Source organism: Natrix helvetica (assembly GCF_964273705.1).
Source record: "Natrix helvetica genome assembly, chromosome: 1".
Taxonomy (NCBI): Eukaryota; Metazoa; Chordata; class Lepidosauria; order Squamata; family Natricidae; genus Natrix; species Natrix helvetica.
The window spans coordinates 356,515,521-356,535,007 of record NC_138548.1 but is presented as its reverse complement, the minus strand read 5'-3'; the positions used below and the strand labels follow the sequence as shown (position 1 = coordinate 356,535,007).

General features: G+C 42.3%; 1 protein-coding gene across 1 annotated transcript; it reads right to left on the bottom strand.

Moving 5' to 3' along the window:
- Positions 1-47: 47 nt before the first annotated feature.
- On the bottom strand, positions 48-13,001 carry LOC309388710 (uncharacterized protein). The gene is made up of 2 exons (XM_081946285.1): positions 12,927-13,001; positions 48-6,109 (listed from the first exon to the last, which is right to left on the bottom strand). The coding sequence occupies exon 2, from the start codon at positions 5,144-5,146 to the stop codon at positions 3,584-3,586; it is 1,563 nt and encodes a 520-aa protein (XP_081802411.1). The 5' UTR covers positions 5,147-6,109; positions 12,927-13,001; the 3' UTR covers positions 48-3,583.
- Positions 13,002-19,487: the final 6,486 nt, after the last annotated feature.

The following is a 19,487-nucleotide window of genomic DNA, read 5'->3' as shown; positions in this document are numbered from 1 at the left end:
TCATGTTGGCTAGACAATACCAAAGATAGTTGAATTTGGAAATCTTTTCCCCTTCTGAAACACGGCATGAACAGTCTACAATCACATGAGAACTCAAGAGAAAAAGTTATTCAATAATTAAGCCAAGCAGAAACAGTCCCTGTTCACATTGGCAAATTCACAACCTATTTTTCCCCAGTAGGGAGACTCAATTGGCACCTCAAATACAAAGCAATCAGTCCTGACAAATCTGGTTCTGGCAAAGGAATCTGACTTGATGTATGCTGGAAAATGAATGGTTGTCTATGACCACAGGCCACTCCCAAACCCCTACTATTTATTTCCCAGCCAGGGAGCGGGCTAGCTGGTGTGTACATCTTTTCCCTGAGAGCCGGCTTATTGCCTTCCGTTGCTCTCCTCTCCTCTGTGCATCTGGGATGGGCTCCATCCGTTCTTCCTCCTCACTCAGCTAAGGCCATGAAAACAGCTGCCTCTCCACCTGCGGACGGACAGAAGGTCCCAGCTCTGCATCTGCCTCTGATTCTATTTCCTCATCAGAGCCTTCCAAAGACTCCGAAACTGGCCCAAGCTACCCCTCCACCTCTTCCTGATTCCACTACTAGCTCTGGTTGGCTTTTTATATCTCTGGAAGGAAAGGTATGATAAATGTGAAATTTTGTGTGTAATAACTTAGCAACACAAGGATTTCGAATAGAAAATTTCATTCTCCTACTGCTTTCTAATAGTTCACAAATTGAGTATAAAGTTGACATTTTTTGTAAAGCCGCCAAAAATAGGGTATTTTCAGCCCACTTTTACAAAAAAGACCTTCTGGAAACTCTCTGAAATCATTCTCATTAGAAAGAGCATGTTTCAAACCCCCTAAAAAAGTAAGGTTGGTTTTTCATCACTGATATATAAAGCCCTAAAAATAGGGACAAAGTTGAGGATGTTGCTATGGCAACGTCACATGCATTCTATTATTTTTTGTCTTGTTTGTTTTATATAGACATCATTACTACTATTATATTGCATTGGTCCATGGTAACATTGTCACTACCAGTTCAGGCACTTGAACCAGCAACTCCATTGCCAAAGGGGGCACACCCAATAAGCGTGCAATGCAAAAAACGTTAACATCCAGAGATATAAAAAGCCAAACTTTAACCTTTTTTTGAACTGCAATATTTTCGGCCAACTTCGCTCCAAATTATCTAGATGGAGATCACTCATGAGAATGTTTTTATTATTTTGTTTAATAGAGCACAAAAAGTTGTACAAGACGGCCAAGGTTTGTTTCGCACAACAAAAACATTGCTGAAGATGATAGGTCTCAAAGTTGCTGGAACCTCAGAGTCATACTGTAGAAGGCTGCGGTATAGGGTCAAACAAATGACTGTATCTCTGCAAGTATTGCATCAGCAAATGTAACACTTTACTAATATTCATTGGGGACATGAGACCATCTGTGATGGTCGAGCAGGGACTCCCAGACCACTTGACATGGAATGAACCACGGATATTACAGGTACACTATATTGCCAAAAGTATTCGCTCACCCGTCCAAATAATCAGAATCAGGTGTTCCAATCACTTCCATGGCCACAGGTGTATAAAATCAAGTATCTAGGCATGCAGACTGTTTTTACAAACATTTGTGAAAGAATGGGTCACTCTCAGGAGCTCAGTGAATTCCAGCATGAAACTGTGATGGGATGCCACCTGTGCAACAAATCCAGTCATGAAATTTCCTCACTCCTAAATATTCCACAGTCAACTGTCAGCTGTATTATAAGAACGTGGAAGTGTTTGGGAACGACAGCAACTCAGCCACGAAGTGGTAGGCCACGTAAACATCAGTGTGTGACCTCACAAATGAGCTTCTGGAAGAATGGTCAAAAATTCCCATAAACACACTTCTGAACCTTGTGGACAGCCTTCCCAGAAGAGTTGAAGCTGTTATAGCTGCAAAGGGTGGACCGATGTCATATTGAACCCTATGGATTAGGAATGGGATGTCACTTACAGTAAGTTCATATGCGAGTAAAGGCAGGTGAGCGAATACTTTTGGCAATATAGTGTATCTTAACAATTGTACTGTGTTAGAAATCCACTCTATGTTTGGAGACCTTACTACTGAGCAAGAAATGAGAAAAGGGCTCCTCTTACAATTTTGTTATTAAATTTATTATTAAATTTATTCACTGTACATCTTGCAGTCTGAGGTAATTCTAAGTGTCTTGCCTTACTCTAATGTTCATAGCAACAGTGACATCAGCCATTTTCTTTCTTATCAAAAGCTATTGGTAGTGCTAACATAATGCATTATTAAGAATGAAAGATTTTCCAAGGTTTTTTCTTTTCTCACAGAACCACCACCAATACAACAAATGTGCCAGCATCCTGATGCTGCTATCACCTAGCGGTCATCAAAGGGAAACAAGCAGAGACCTCCTAGAAAACAAGATCGCAGCAGGAGTTGCTAAGAAACCTGGAGATCCTGTGATCCAAGTCACAATCCCTTTTCTCCTCAGCTCAATATTCCCACAGTTCTTCTCCATCAGGTTCATTTTGCAAGGCAGAACAGCCTTTCCATGTGAAATTTTACACGGATTTTTTTCACTGGGTCTTGGGCCAACTCCCTGCACACCCGTCACCCATTGCATACCCGATCTTTCGGAGATCTCCCAGAAGCAGCTGTCATTTTTTATGCACCCAAAATTCCTTAAGGCAGTTTGTACAGAGTTAGGGTAGAAAAACAGTGCTCCCCGCATGACAGTAACTCAGAAGCAGCCATCATTTTGGCCCCAAGGCAGGTGTGGCAAAATGGCAATCGCTTCCACAAGTCCTCCACATGACCCAGGGATGAATCCCAAGCAGTGGGAATAGAAAGTGACTGCTGTTTCCAGGACACACTCACGTGGCCCAGGGATGTGTGACCTGCCCTCCTTCCCTAACATGAGAATCAAAGATCTTTAAAGATAAGGAGGAGGAGGATGTGAGTCCTGGTGATATGAGTCACGCTTAAGGACTCCAGGGGCCCAGTGGAAGTGAGAAAAAGCTTGTGGGGACCCTGTGAGAGAGGGAAAGGCCGGGGGGGGGGGATGTTGCCAAGGGTTAAGGCAGGGGAGGCCTTTGGAAGGCAAGCCTGGGCCTGCGCTATGCCCTCAACACTAAGTTAGCCAATGTTGCACTTAGTGACCTGCATGTTTGTTTAACAGCTTCATCAGGGAGAGGTGGGTGTAGTTAAGCCAGGTAACTTCACTTACTAACCATTGCAACTTGCAACCATAATTGGCAGGCCTTATCAGACTTTTATCTTGAGGGCTACTTCTTTGCTAGTGAGGCTCAAAAGCTGGAGGACACATCAAGGTAGAAGTTGAAATAACAGATGTGAGAATTCTTTAATCGATATACAAAAAACACCATCCAAAAGCCTTTTTGAAGAATTCCACTATCTCTGCAAAAGGAAACATCCAGAAACTGCTGCTGATAAACAGAAACAGGTAATTGAGCTGCTTTTCCATTTTTTCTTTTCTCTCTACCTACAAGTTTAATCTTGAGACATATTTGAGTAAAAACAATCAGGCCAGAATTAAAATAGTTAATTTTTCAATGGGGGAATCCCATTTGTATGGGTACTCTGGTGTTTCGCCAGGCTGGAATACTGACTGAAACTTTTTTCACCATCAGGACATTCAAAGGGTTTCTCCCCCGTGTGAGTCTTCTGGTGTTTTACCAGGCTGGATTTCTGATTAAAACTTTTCCCACAGACAGTACATTCAAAGGGTTTCTCTCCTGTGTGAGTCCTCAGGTGTATCACAAGGTTGGAATTCTGACAAAAACTTTTCCCACAATAAGGACATTTAAAGGGTTTCTCTCCTGTGTGTATTCTCTGGTGTATCACAAGGTTGGAATTGAGACTAAAACATTTCCCACATTCAGGGCATTCAAAGGGTTTCCAATTTTTGTGAGTACTCTGATGTATAACCAGGTTGGAATTCTGACTGAAACCTTTCCCACAATCTGGACACTGATACGGCTTCTCACCAGTATGAGTCCTCTGGTGTATCACTAGGCTGTAGTTCTGAGTGAAACATTTCCCACAATCTGGACACTGATATGGTTTCTCACCTGTATGAATTCTCTGGTGTATCACCAGGCTAGAATTGTGATTGAATTTTTTCCCACAATCCAGACATTCAAACGGTTTATCTCCTGTGTGTTTTTTCAAGTGGCTCAAGAACTGGGAATTTCTAACAAAACTTTCCCCACAATCTCGACATTCATACGGTTTCTCTATGGAGTGAGTCCTCTGATGTATCACCAAGCAGGAATCCTGACTGAAATGTTTTCCACAATCAGGACATTCAAAAGGTTTCTCTCTTGTATGAATCCTCTGATGTTTCACCAGGCTAGAATTTTGACTGAAACCTTTCCCACAGACAGGACATTCAAAGGGTTTCTCTCCTGTGTGAGTCCTCAGGTGTATCACAAGATTGGAATTCTGAAAAAATCTTTTCCCACACTCAGGACATTCAAAGATTTTTTGTCTTGTGTGAGTCCGCTGGTGTATCACCAGGCTGGAAATCAGACTAAAACATTTTCCACAGTCAGGACATTCAAAGAGTTTCTCCCTTGTGTGAGCTGTCTGGTGTATCACTAGGCTGGATTTCTGACTGAAACTTTTCCTACAATCAGGACACTGATATGGTTTGTCGCCTGTATGAATTCTCTGGTGTATCACCAGGCTGTAATTCCGAATGAAACATTTCCCACAATGAGGACACTGATATGGTTTCTCGCCTGTGTGAGTCCTCTGGTGTTTCACCAGGCTGGAATTGTCACAGAAACCTTTCTCACAATCTGGGCACTTATATGGTTTCTCACCAGTATGTGTCCTCTGGTGTGTCACCAGGCTGGAATTGTGACTGAAACTTTTCCCACAGTCAGGACATTCAAAGGGTTTCTCGCCTGTGTGAGTCCTCTGGTGTATCAGCAGGCTAGAATTGTGACTGAAACTTTTCCCACAATAAGGACATTCAAATGGTTTGTCTCCTGTGTGAGTCCTCTTGTGTATCACCAGGCTGTAATTCCGAATGAAACATTTTCCACAATGAAGACACTGATAAGGTTTATCACCTGTGTGAGTCCTCTGGTGTTTCATCAGGGTAGAATCTTCAGAGAAACTTTTCCCACAATCACAACATTCAACGGGTTTCTTGCTTGTGAATCCTCTGGTGTATCACCAGGTGGGAATTCTAAATGAAACTTTCCCCACAATCTGGACACTTATAGGGTTTCTTTCCTGTGCGAGTGTTCTGGTGTATCACCAGGCTGGAATTGTGATTGAAACCTTTCCCACAATGAGAGCATTCAAAGGGTTTCTCTCCTGTGTGAGTTTTCAGGTTTCTCATGATGTAGGAATTTCTAATGAAACTTTTCCCACAATCTCAATAATCATACAGTTTCTCCCTAGTGTGAGTCCTCTAATATATTACTAAGTTGCCATGCTCTCTACATTGGGAGCACTTGTAGGGCTTTCTCCCTTGTGTGGGTTCTTCCATGAACCACAAGAGAGCTGTTCTGACGGAAGCTTTTGCCACAGAGTGTTTGTATGGTTTTCCTCCAGTGTGGATCCTCTAGGGCATAATCAGCCATGATTTGCAATCTGTACTTTTTCCATAACTGCCACATCTATGGAGCTTTTCTACTACTGATGTTCTTGAGTGAAAAATATGGATGATTCCTTGTTTAGTGGTCCTTTGACTCAAGCCATTTCCTTCCTCCCAGAACGAGGCAAGCATCACTGTCGGCTCTACATGGCTTTCCAATTGACCTTTTCCTCTTTCCACTGAGTTACAGATATATCCCTCTTTTTCCGAATGAAAAATAATCTTCCTTGATTTTCATATAATGTATCCTTATCCTTCTACATAACCTACTTTTTCCAGCTCAGAATCTCTTTTGATTTTTCTCTCTTTTGTCTATCAGCTGCCGGGGAAGGAGAATTGTGTAGTTTTTTGAAGGAAATAGAAAATATTTTGATTTCTGGATGCATTTGCTTTCCTTTTCAATGTTGCTTGTTATTCTCAGTTGTCCGGAGTGCTCTTATTGCCATCCTCTTTGTCTATAAGATTCAAAGAAAAATGTTACTTTAATTGGGTATAAAATGGTTGTAGAAGATGTGAAAAAAAGAAAAAGTATACATTACAATAAAAAGTAAACATGCCACGTTGTTAAAATAACCTCTTACATTAATTATGATTCATCTGACACATGGAAGATTATCAGGATCCATGTTCAGATAACTTTTCAATCTTGAAATTCTCTTGTTGAGGTGGGTAAATCACAAATTCTTAGCAGTGCAAAGAAAGAAATCAAATATTTCTGGAAGTGCTGGGGATAGATTATACAACTGTAGATATATGTATAGAGAGTGAAGTACAAATCCATACACCTATAAAGGTATATGTGTAGAAAATGCACCTGTTTTTACAATGCTATCATAACTTTGAATGCTCAGGGAAGAAGTCGCAAGTGAAGGCTACGTATACAAATGAAGATCCCAAGAGGTCCTCAATAGCTATTTTTTAATAAGTGCTGAATTAAGCACAGTTGACACGTATTAATAGATGAATGTGGCACTAATAGGAGATACCATACTTGTTGGCCAAACATAGAAGTAAAACAACAAAACTCTCAGAAAAAAACCAGTGCAGATTCAGTCTGATATTGTTGACATGAAAACAGCAAGTCAATAATAAAATAACACAGTTTGAAGGGTTCTTGGAGGTCTTTTAGTCCAATCTGTAGTCCAAAAGCAAAGCTGTGTAATTCATTCTTTGCATCTGTTTTCATGCAAAAAGAAAAAAATAGCACAACATACCAAAAATAGAATGGTAAGTGACAGACTAGGAATACCAATTAAAATGGGTAAGAAAATGGTAAGAGAACACCTGTCTGCTCTAGATGAGTTCAAATCCCCAGGACCTGACCAAATGAATTACTGTACATGCCCAGGTTCTGAAGGAGCTGGCACCTGTGATCTTAGATCCATTGAATCATATCTTTCAAAGATCTAGAGCATCAGGTAACTATCAGAGGACAGGAACAGAGACAATGTGGTTCCCATCTTTAAAAAATGGGGGCGGGGGGGAGGGAAACTACAGACCAATCAGCCTGACATCAATTCCTGGCCCTGGAAAAGATAATCAAACAACAGATCTGTGAACTCTTAGGAGCAAGCAAAGTTATAACCAGAAGCCAACACGGGTTTGTCAAAAACAGACCATGCCAAACAAATCTTATTTAATTCTTTCACAAAGTGACTAAATTAGTGGACCAGCAAAATTCAGTGAACATGGTCTACTTGGATGTCAGCAAGGCAGTTGAAAAAGTAAACCACAACCTACTTCTTGGTAAGTTAGAAAAACATAATAAGCACATCCATTCACACAGATAAATTCATAATTGGCTCACAAGCTGCACTCAGTGTGTATTTTTAATGGATCTACATCTATATGGAGAGAAGTAAGCAATGGAGTATCCCAAGGTTTTGTGTTACACCCAGTAGATTTCAATATCTTCATAAACAATTTAGATAACAGAATAGAAGGGGAACTCATTAAATTTGAGATGACACAAATGTACAGGTACATAATAGTTGGAACCTGGCAGTATCTATGAGAGGGAACATGGAGTCCTACTGGACAATCATTTAAATGTGAGCCAACAGTGTGCTGCAATTGCCAAAAAAGCCAATGCAATCTTAGGCTGTATTAACAGAAAAGGTAGAATCAAGACCATGAGAAGTGTTAGTATCACTTCATAATGCCTTGGTAAGACCAAATGTGGAATACTGCATCCATTTTTGCTCACAATATAAAAATGTTGAAACTTTGGAAAGAGTGCAGAGAACATCAACAAAGATGATTAGGGTGGCTTGAGGATACACCATATAAAGAAGGTTTGCAAGAATTGGATATGTCTAGTCTAGTGAAAGGAAGGACTAGGGGTGACATAATAGCAGTGTTCCAATACTTGAGGGATTGCCACAAAGAAGAGAGGGTCAATTTATTTTCCAAAGCACCAGAAGGTAAGAAAAGAAGCAATGGATGGAAACTAATATAGGAGAGAAGCAGCCTAGAACTAAGGAGAAATTTATTAACAGTGCGAACAATTAACCAATGGAAGGGTTTGCCTTCAGAAGTTGTGGGAGCTCCATCACTGGTGGCTTTTAATCAGACAGGACAGCCATTTGTCTGAAATGATATTGGGTCTCCTGCTTGATCAGGGCGTCGTCAGCTTGGGAAATTTTGAAAAATGAGGTTACAAAAGCCCAGTCTAGCACAATATCAATGAAGAAGAAAAATAACAGCTCCCAAAAGAAACCAGCATGGCTGCATAAAGGACTCTCTGACAAATTGAAAGACAAAAAAGATAAGTACAAAAAGTGGAAAGGGGGGGGACATAACTAAGGCAGAATATCAGCAAATAGCCTGAGCATGTAAAGATGAAGTGAGGAAAGCTAAGGCTCACAATGAAGAAAGGCTTGCCACAAAAGTAAAAAATAACAAAAAAAAGCCTCTTCCAACATGAGTTAAGGAAACAATTGGTCCATTGCTGGGAGAAAGTGGCAAGAAGGTGACAAGCAACAGGGAGAAAGCAGAACTATTTAACTCATGTTTTGCATCTGTCTTTACCCAAAGGGATAAAACAGTCCAACCTATCAAAAACAGCACCACAAAAATCAGATTAGGAACACAAGTTGAAATAGGGAAGAAAATGGTAAGTGAGCACCTGTCTACCCTAGACGAGTTCAAATCACCAGGACCGGATGGATTACACCCCAGGGTTCTGAAGGAACTGGCAGACGAGATCTCAGAACCACTGAACTATATCTTTCAGAGATCCTGGAGCACCGGGGAACTACCAGAGGACTGCAAAAGAGCTGATGTGGTTCCCATCTTCAAAAAAGGGAAAAAAACAGATCCAGGAATCTGCAGACCTATCAGCCTGACCTCAATACCAGGAAAGATTCTGGAAACGAATTAGCGAACACCTAGAAGCAAACAAAGTAATAGCCAAAAGCCAACATAAGTTTGTCAAAAACAGATCATGCCAGAGTAATCTTATTGCATTCTTTGACAAAGTGACAAAATTAGTGGACCAGAGGAATGCCGTCAATATAGTTTACTTGGACTTCAGTAAGGCATTTGATAAGGTAGACCATAACCTACTACTAGATAAAGTAGAAGAATGTGGGTTGGACAGCATCACCACCAGATGGATTCGTAACTGGCTGACCAACCGCACTCAATGTGTAGTTCTCAATGTGTAGTTCTCAACAAATATTTTAGTAGACATTACATCAGACAATCTCTGTTACTAATATGGAACAAAATAAAACATGACCACTATACCAAAATACCTATTTGGCTATCTACGATGGAAGCATACATACACCCAAATTTAATCAACATGGAAAATATAGTCAGATATAAAGAGTTATTGAACAGGCAGGGGGAGATCAAAACCAATACAATACAATACAATACAATAGTAGAGTTGGAAGGGACCTTGGAGGTCTTCTAGTCCAACCCCCTGCCTAGGCAGGAAACCCTATACCGTTTCAGACAAATAGCTATCCAACATCTTCTTAAAGACTTCCAGTGTTGGGGCATTCACAACTTCTGGAGGCAAGCTGTTCCACTGATTAATTGTTCTCACTGTCAGGAAATTTCTCCTCAGTTCTAAGTTGCTTCTCTCCTTGATTAGTTTCCACCCATTGCTTCTTGTTCTACCCTCAGGTGCTTTGGAGAATAGTTTGACTCCCTCTTCTTTGTGGCAACCTCTGAGATATTGGAATAATGCTATCATGTCTCCCCTAGTCCTTCTTTCTCTTAAGCTAAACATACCCAGTTCCTGCAACCGTTCTTCATATGTTTTAGTCTCCAGTCCCCTAATCATCTTTGTTGCTCTTCTCTGCACTCTTTCTAGAGTCTCCACATCTTTTTTACATCGTGGCGACCAGAACTGAATGCAGTATTCCAAGTGTGGCCTTACCAAGGCATTATAAAGTGGTATTAACACTTCACGTGATCTTGATTCTATCCCTCTGTTGATGCAGCCTAGGACTGCGTTGGCTTTTTTGGCAGCTGCTGCACACTGCTGGCTCATATTTAAATGGTTGTCCACTAGGACTCCAAGATCCCTTTCACAGTTACTACTACTGAGTAAGGTATCACCTATACTGTACCTGTGCATTCCGTTTTTGTTGCCTAAATGTAGAACCTTACTCTTTTCACCATTGAATTTCATTTTATTAGATAGTGCCCAATGTTCAAGTTTGTCAAGATCCTTCTGTATCTTAAGCCTATCTTCTGGACTGTTGGCTATTCCTGCCAGCTTGGTATCATCTGCAAATTTGATGAGTTCCCCATTTATTCCCTCATCCAAATCATTGATGAAGATGTTGAAGAGTACTGGGCCTAAAACAGAGCCTTGGGGTACTCCACTGCATACTTCCCTCCATGTAGATGCAGTTCCATTGAGAACTACACGTTGAGTGCGGTTGGTCAGCCAGTTACCAATCCATCTGGTGGTGATGCTGTCTAACCCACATTCTTCTACTTTATCTAGTAGTAGGTTATGGTCTACCTTATCAAAAGCCTTACTGAAGTCCAAGTAAACTATATCAACGGCATTCCTCTGGTCCACTAATTTTGTCAGATCAGAACTGACATCACAAGGAGTACAAGTAGAATGGTGGTCTTATTTACAGATACAATCAAGGTATGCACAGGATAGGAAGAACGAAGGTATTGCCAAAGACTACACAATATTAGATAAACTTTTGATACAGACAGAAAACAGACTGATCAAAGTGCTGTATAGATTCTTGTTGGAATATAAACTAGAGGAGGGACATGTCAAAGAAACCATGGTCGCCTGGGCGAAAAATTTTGGTTACAATGTGGAATTGGCTAAGTGGGAAAAACTTTGGATACTTAATCAGAAACTAACATTGGCTACGGCGTATAAAGAAAATCTTTATAAGATGTTCTACAGATGGCATCTCCCCCCAGCACGGCTTTCCAAAATGTTCAAAAATCTGGCCCCAAATTGTTGGAAGTGTAAAAAAACACCAGGCACTTTCTATCATATGTGGTGGACGTGCAATGAGGCAAAAAAATATTGGAAAATGATTCAATCATGGTTAGAACAAATGGTGGGAGAACAAATTATGTTTAAACCAGAAACTTTTCTCCTAGGCATAATACAGGAGGGGTTTAAGAAAGATACACTTTATTTAATTATACATATACTAACTGCAGCGCGCATAACCTATACACAGTATTGGAAAAAAGAAAATACACCATCAGAGCTTGATATAATCAGAAAAGTGTTGGCCTGTGCAGAAGCAGACAGGCTCACTCTGGAACTTAAAAATAAAGGGGAATCAGAATATTTTGAAGTATGGAACAGATTTTATGATTGGTATAAGATAAGATGACAAGACTGGAACAAATGTATATATTGTGATTGGACAGAAGGACAGACAATGTATTAAGTAGATTAACGGTTAATGGTTGAAACTAGCTGTACATAATGTGAATGTATGGTCACTCCGACCCCACGGTATTACATTGTTTTAAATGTAAAAATAATAAAAATATATTAAAAAGAATGTGTAGTTCTCAATGGAACTGCATCTATATGGAGGGAGGTATGCAGTGGAGTACCCCAAGGCTCTGTTTTGGGCCCAGTACTCTTCAACATCTTCATCAATGATTTGGATGAGGGAATAAATGGGGAACTCATCAAATTTGCAGATGACACCAAGCTAGCAGGAATAGTCAACACTCCAGAAGATAGGCTAAAGATACAGAAGGATCTTGACAAACTTGAACATTGGGCACTATCTAATAAAATGAAATTCAATGGTGAAAAGAGTAAGGTTCTACATTTAGGCAACAAAAACGAAATGCACAGGTACAGTATAGATGATACCTTGCTCAGTAGTAGTAACTGTGAAAGGGATCTTGGAGTCCCAATGGACAACCATTTAAATATGAGCCAGCAGTGTGCAGCAGCTGCCAAAAAAGCCAACACAGTTCTAGGCTGCATCAACAGAAGGATAGAATCAAGATCACGTGAAGTGTTAATACCACTTTATAAAGCCTTGGTAAGGCCACACTTGGAACACTGCATTCAGTTTTGGTCACCACGATGTAGAAAAGATGTGGAGACCCTAGAAAGAGTGCAGAGAAGAGCAACAAAGATGATTAGGGGACTGGAGACTAAAACATATGAAGAAAGGTTGCAGGAACTGGGTATGTCTAGTTTAATAGAAAGAAGGACTAGGGGAGACATGATAGCAATGTTCCAGTATCTCAGGGGTTGCCACAAAGAAGAGGGAGTCAAACTATTCTCCAAGGCACCTGAGGGTAGAACAAGAAGCAATGGGTGGAAACTAATCAAGGAGAGAAGCAACTTAGAACTGATGAGAAACTTCCTGACAATTAGAACAATTAATCAGTGGAACAGCTTGGCTCCAGAAGTTGTGAATGCCTCAACACTGGAAGTCTTTAAGATGATGTTGGATCGCTATTTGTCTGAAACGGTATAGGGTTTTCTGCCTAGGCAGGGGGTTGGACTAGAAGACCTGCAAGGTCCCTCCCAGCTCTGTCACAAACCCTCCAGTGATGGGAGCACCCACAACCTCTGGAGGGAAGCCATTCCCAAACAATCCACCTTCACTTGGAAAAGACTTTTCCAATCTTCCCACCAGGAGGAGAATTGCAGCCACCAGTTTCACAGCCTGCAGCACCAGTGGGCTTAAATTTGGGGAGGGAAGGAACATGCAGCAGCAGCAGCTGAGATGCTTCAGCCCAGTTGCTTCTCTGCTTCCAGGACTCTCCTCCCACCTGCCCTCAACTCACCTTCCAGCTGCTGCTTCGACCATGGGAAGAGCACAGAATCCACTCTGCACACCATCTTCCTCCCATGAGCGATCCGGAAGAGAAAGTTGCTCTGTGCTTCTCCTCCCACCTGTTCTAGCAATACTATACTTGATGGTTTTAACTCCTTTAAGCTCAACCACAGTGGCGCTACTACATTGAGGGTTCTAGTCACTGATGCCAACTATCTGACTGCCATCTCCTGATAGCAGGCAGAAAAACCCGCTTCTCCCTTCTCAACCTAAGGCCGTTTACAAGCTGTTTTCACTGATTAAATGCTATCAAGTCATTTTTGACTTCTAGCAACTGACCTTTACAACTGAGCCAAGTGAAATAGTGAAATGTGATGCTACGTGGCTTACCAAGATTAGCTTTGTGCTCAGCCCTAAAAGTTCGTGATGTTTTTACAGAATTACAAAATCAGCCTTCTTAGGGGTGACTCTCAGTGGAGATCAAAACCTCTCTGTATCCCAAAACTTTATGACTCTGGCACGAAGGATTTTGGACCTGGCAGCACCATCAGCAGGCCGAGCGAGCCTGCTTCATTTCTACTGACCAGGACTGCATGGTGGGAGGACACTGTATACCTATTAAATGCTAAATGCCATGTACTTCTGTAAATTTGCTTGCACTGAAGTCTCCATTATGTCATAGAGAGAAAAATATGCAGCAGGCTCTAGAAAAAGGGTGCTAAGAAAGGGGGAGATTGTCAATATATGGTAAAAGATTTTTTTTTCCAAAATACATTTAAAAACAAAAAACAAAAGGGAAGAATATCCCATCAAAGCATATGAGTGACTAATAACCAGGCTAACATTTTTACAGTGACACCCTATACTGCCATTTTTAATGTAGATTTAGTAAGGTTTGGATGGTGAGAGTTGCCATTTCAGCTATCGGATCTGAGCTCTTGCATGGAGAAATCTGGAATAAATTTTGGATTTAATTTTGGGTGCTTTTTGGAATGTTGACAATATGTGCAATGATTTGGATGAGGGAATAAATGGGGAACTCATCAAATTTGCAGATGACACCAAGCTGGCCGGAATAGCCAACACTCCAGAAGATAGGCTTAAGATACAGAAGGATCTTGACAAACTTGAACATTGGGCACTATCTAATAAAATGAAATTCAATGGTGAAAAGAGTAAGGTTCTACATTTAGGCAACAAAAATGGAATGCACAGGTACAGTATAGATGATACCTTGCTCAGTAGTAGTAACTGTGAAAGGGATCTTGGAGTTCTAGTGGACAACCATTTAAATATGAGCCAGCCGTGTGCAGCAGCAGCCAAAAAAGCCAACACAGTTCTAGGCTGCATAAATAGAGGGATAGAATCAAGATCACGTGAAGTGTTAATACCACTTTATAATGCCTTGGTAAGGCCACACTTGGAATACTGCATTCAGTTCTGGTCGCCACGATGTAAAAAAGATGTGGAGACTCTAGAAAGAGTGCAACAAAAATGATTAGGGGACTGGAGACTAAAACATGTGAAGAACGGTTGCAGGAACTGGGTATGTTTAGCTTAAGAGAAAGAAGGACTAGGGGAGACATGATAGCAGTGTTCCAATATCTCAGGGGTTGCCACAAAGAAGAGGGAGTCAAACTATTCTCCAAGGCACCTGAGGGTAGAACAAGAAGCAATGGGTGGAAACTAATCAAGGAGAGAAGCAACTTAGAACTGAGGAGAAATTTCCTGACAGTGAGAACAATTAATCAGTGGAACTGCTTGCCTCCAGAAGTTGTGAATGCCCCAAAACTGGAAATCTTTAAGAAGATGTTGGATAGCCATCTGTCTGAAATGGTATAGGGTTTCCTGTCTAGGCAGGGGGTTGGACTAGGGATGGCATTATAACTGTATTTCAATATTTGAGTGGCTACCACAAAAATATAGAGGAGTCAACTTATTTTCCAAAGCAGGAGAGGGTAGGACAAGAAAAAATGGATGGAAACTAATTAAGGAGAGGTTAGTCTGAAATGGTATAGGGCAGTGGTCGGCAAGCCGCGGCTCGCGAGCCAAATGCGGCTCTTTAAACATTTTAATGCGGCTCTTCTGTGTGCCGGGTGCCCGCTTCCCTCCCTCCTCTCGGGCTTCGGAGGGAAGCTTCTGCAAAACCCCGGCGAGACAAGTCTCCCAAGCTGTAATTTGCCGAGCTGTACGCGCGCGTCTGTTTTCCACAGCATGGAGCAGCGGCGAGATTCTGGGCGGCGAGCAATGATTCCGGGGGGCATCAGTGGGGGGGCAGGGTCCCCCCTTGCGTTCCTCATCTTCCCGGATGGCCCCCGGAATCATCGCTCGCCGCCCAGAATCTCGCCGCTGCTCCACGCCGTGGAAAACAGGCGCGCGCGCACAGCTCGGAAAATTACAGCGTGGGAGACTTCTTGTCACTCGCCCGGGCTTTTGAAGAAGCTTACCTCCGAAGCGTTACGAGGGAGGACTGTAAACTTCCCTCCGAAGTTTTGGGAAGTTCTGAGGAGCCCCCCAAGCCAAAACGCCGCTGCCAGGTAGTTAAAAGTACCTCTCTGATTCGTCTCTGTCAGTCTCTCTCTGATTCCCTCTCTGATTCCCTCTCTCTGTTCCTCTCTCTGTCTGTCTGTCTCACTCACACACACACACACTGTGGTCACCTTGTTGAGTGTTCCAATCACATTTCAAATGTCATTGGAACACTCAACAAGGTGACCACAGTGTGTGTGTGTGTGTGTGTGTGTGTGTGTGTGAATGAGACAGACAGACAGAGAGAGGAACAGAGAGAGAGAGTGAGGGAGGGAATCAGAGAGAGACTGACAGACAGACAGACACACACACACACACACACACAGAGGGGGGAGGGAGGGAGAGAAAGATAGACAGACAGAGAGAGAGAGACACACAGAGTGAGTGAGTAAGTGAATGAGTGAGAGACAGACACACCCACATACACAGAGTGACAGAGAGAGAGGAAGGGAGGGGAGAGAGACAGAGGGAGAGACAGAGACAGACACAGAGAGAGAGAGAGAGAGAGAGTGAGACACACACACACACACACACACACACACAGAGTGACAGAGATGGGGGAAGGAGGAGAGAGAGAGAGATACAGAGAGAGAGACAGACAGATAGACACCCAGAGAAAATGACAGAGGGAGACAGAGAGGGAGGGAGGGAGAGAGAGACAAAGAGCCAGAGAGAGAGAGAGAGAAAGAAAAAGAAAAAAAGAAAGAAAGTGGGAGAGGGAGATGAAATTAAAAGCAACAACATACAAACCTGACTTACTCAAACTATCCAAGGAAATGCAAGGCCAATGTTCATATTAGTGGTTGTGACTTTGTCAGTCATTGTCAGGATGTACTTTTCTCTACATTGTAAGGCAAATTTTACGGAATTTAACGTTATCGATAAATAATATCGTTCTAAAGTTTTTGTTTTATTAGTTGTGTTATTTGTATCCTCCCGACCTATGTGGATACTTGCATGCGGAATATTTTCAATAAAAACTTATTGAAACTAAAAACAGTGTACCATCCTATGTATTTTCGGTTTTAAAAATGCGGCTCTCCAAATAAATTTCAATCGTGGTTTTGGCGAGATTTGGCTCAGTTGAAAAAAAAGGTTGCCCACCACTGGTATAGGGCACTGATGGCGAACCTTTTTCGCCTTGGGTGCCAAAAGTACACATGCACACGCCCCCATAATTTAATGACCCCCCCATGCCGTGCCCCCTGCTGCCCCACGCATGCGTGCATGGCTTTCCTGGAGCCTGAGGAGGGCAAAAACGGCCTCCCCCAACCCCCAGAGGCCCTCTGGAGGCTAGAAACAGCCCGTTTTCCAACTTCCAATGGGCCCAGTAGATTTGTTTTTCACCTTCCCCAAGCTCCAGAGGCTTTCTAGGAGCCTGGGGAGGGCGAAAACAGCCTCCCCCCCCCGGAGCCACTCCAGAGGCTTTGGGAGTTTCCCTGAAGCCTCCAGAGGGCCTCCGGAGGTGGGGGAGGCTGTTTTCATCCTGCCCAGGCTCCTAGAAAGCCTCTGGAGCTTGGGGAGGGCGAAAAAAGCACACCAAAAATGGGAGGGAGCGCTGGTCGTGTGTGCGTGCTGGTGTCATGCGCATAGCATTATGGGTGTGGCATGCCCACACACGACCCCCCCCCCTTGCGCTCCCCTTTTGTCACGCGTGCCGAAAAAGGTTTGCCATCACTGCCTTAGGTGCTATGTCACTTACCAACAGTCTCACTGGGAGGATCCTCTGCCATTTACAGTCCATAGGATTTACCCCCTTCTGGGTGGTGAATGGATGGGATATCCCCAAAAGGCTCCTACCCCGGGTGGGCCACAAGAATGGGTAGACACCCTGCCAGGGGTGTGGGAAGCTGTGAAAAAAAGCCCTGCAGAAGGCAGCAGAAACCCAGAAGGTACAGGCAAATGAGCTCCGCGAAAGCCATTCCAGGTGGACCCTGGCCCGTTTGGTTTGCTTCAGTGCGGGACGGCAACGCAGAAGGCGGAGGAAATTTGTGCCTTCGCTCCCATTCTGGAATATGGATCGACTCTCCATCCTCCATTGTTGCCTTTACCTTCTGGGAGGGGAGGGCGAGGGGTGGGGCTAGCCAGTGGTGGGATCACCCAACAGGGAGTCACAGCAGAGGGATGAAAAAGCTGCATGTGGCTCTGGAGATGCAGGATGCCGACACCCGCCTAGACATAGGTCCTAGGTCCTTCAACTCTTTGTCTTATAATTTTATTATTAAACTTATTGAATGCACATCTCAGAGTTGGAAGCAACTCTGAGCATCTTGCCTTGCCCTAATTTTCATAGCAACAATGACAATACCCGTTTTCCCCTTGTCGTTTTAAAATACCCATTTTTTTTGTTTTAAAATACCAATTTTTTCCTTTTCCTTTTAAAAATGAAATTGTCCAGTGTAGAGTTTTTTTCTCAGATCACCCCCACCAAGGGGGATGCAACAAATATACCAACGTTATGGTGCTGCTGTCACCCAGCAGCCATCACAAGGAAACAAGTAAGACACCTCCCAAAAAAATGAGTTCTCAGCAGGAGTTGCTAATAAACCTAGTAGATACAAAAAAATCAAAGAGATACAAGATTTCGAGAGAGAGATAAAAGGCTGATCAAAAAATTAAGAAATGATGGAAATTTAGAAAGATTAAGAGATGATGGATAATGAGAAAATATATTAATACAATGGGGAAATATTATAACACCAATAAACTTAGATTAGTAGATGGTAATTTAAGAGTAGATAATTTGACTGTATTGTTAATGCTAACGGTGTGAATTTAAAATATTAAGAATTAGAAATGGTGGGACTTTGAGATATACTCCTGTGATGGATTGAATATTGTTAATAATTGGTGTTATTAGTAATCCCACATATTTGGAATATTGATACTATGATGGAATAATGAGTGATTTTAAAATATTGAATCAGAACACTAGGTAAGGGATAACAAAATATAAGATGCAAAGAAACATTATTTATGTTTTAATGAATTAATGGGAAAATGTAAAAGGAATATGAAATGAGACTAGTGTTCAAATTGGAAGATTGGAATTCCACATACTATTTGTATTATTATTGTTAACGGTGTTTTTTTTAAAAAAGACTTGACCCAGTCAATGCACTGTCCATAAAATATGTATGTTTATATTGGGGGAAAAATAAAAAAAATGCATTACAAAAAAAATGAGGTTCAGTGATCTTTAAACGGTAAGGAAGAGGAGGCTTTGAGGCCTGCCTGTGGGAGTGGGAAAAAGCCTGTGGGGACCCTGTGGAAAAGAGGAAGGACTGGGTCGACCAAAGGGTTGCGGTAGAGGAGGGCTTTAAATGCAAGACTGGGCCTCGGCTATTGCGACCAATCCGCTCTCACAGAGAGGGACTCCTCCGGGTACCATCCGCTAAGCAATGCGGGCGGGCGGTGCCCAGGAGTAGGGCCTTCTCTGTGACGGGCCCAACCCTCTGGAACGACCTCCCCCCCGATATTAGAACTACTGTTGATCTCCGCTCCTTCCGTAAGAAACTCAAGACCCACTTGTTCCAATTAGCTGGCCTGGCCCAATCGCAATGATAGGTATAAGTATAATCTAATCCTGACCTTCCTGGATGGCATTTTTAATTTTTAAATTTTGGGGTATTTTAATTTTTTAAATTGGTTTTAATTATTAGTTAGTTTATGGTACTGTACAGACTGTGTGCTAAAGTTGTTTTGTCTGGGGCTTTGTGCTTTGTTTTACAATACAATACAATACAATAGTAGAGTTGGAAGGGACCTTGGAGGTCTTCTAGTCCAACCCCCTGCCTAGGCAGGAAACCCTATACCGTTTCAGACAAATAGCTATCCAACATCTTCTTAAAGACTTCCAGTGTTGGGGCATTCACAACTTCTGGAGGCAAGCTGTTCCACTGATTAATTGTTCTCACTGTCAGGAAATTTCTCCTCAGTTTTGTTGTCTAGTATATATTTATTGTCTGTACACCGCCCCGAGTCCCTTCGGGGAGAGGGGGCGGTTTATAAATTTAATAAACTAAACTAAACTAAACTACAA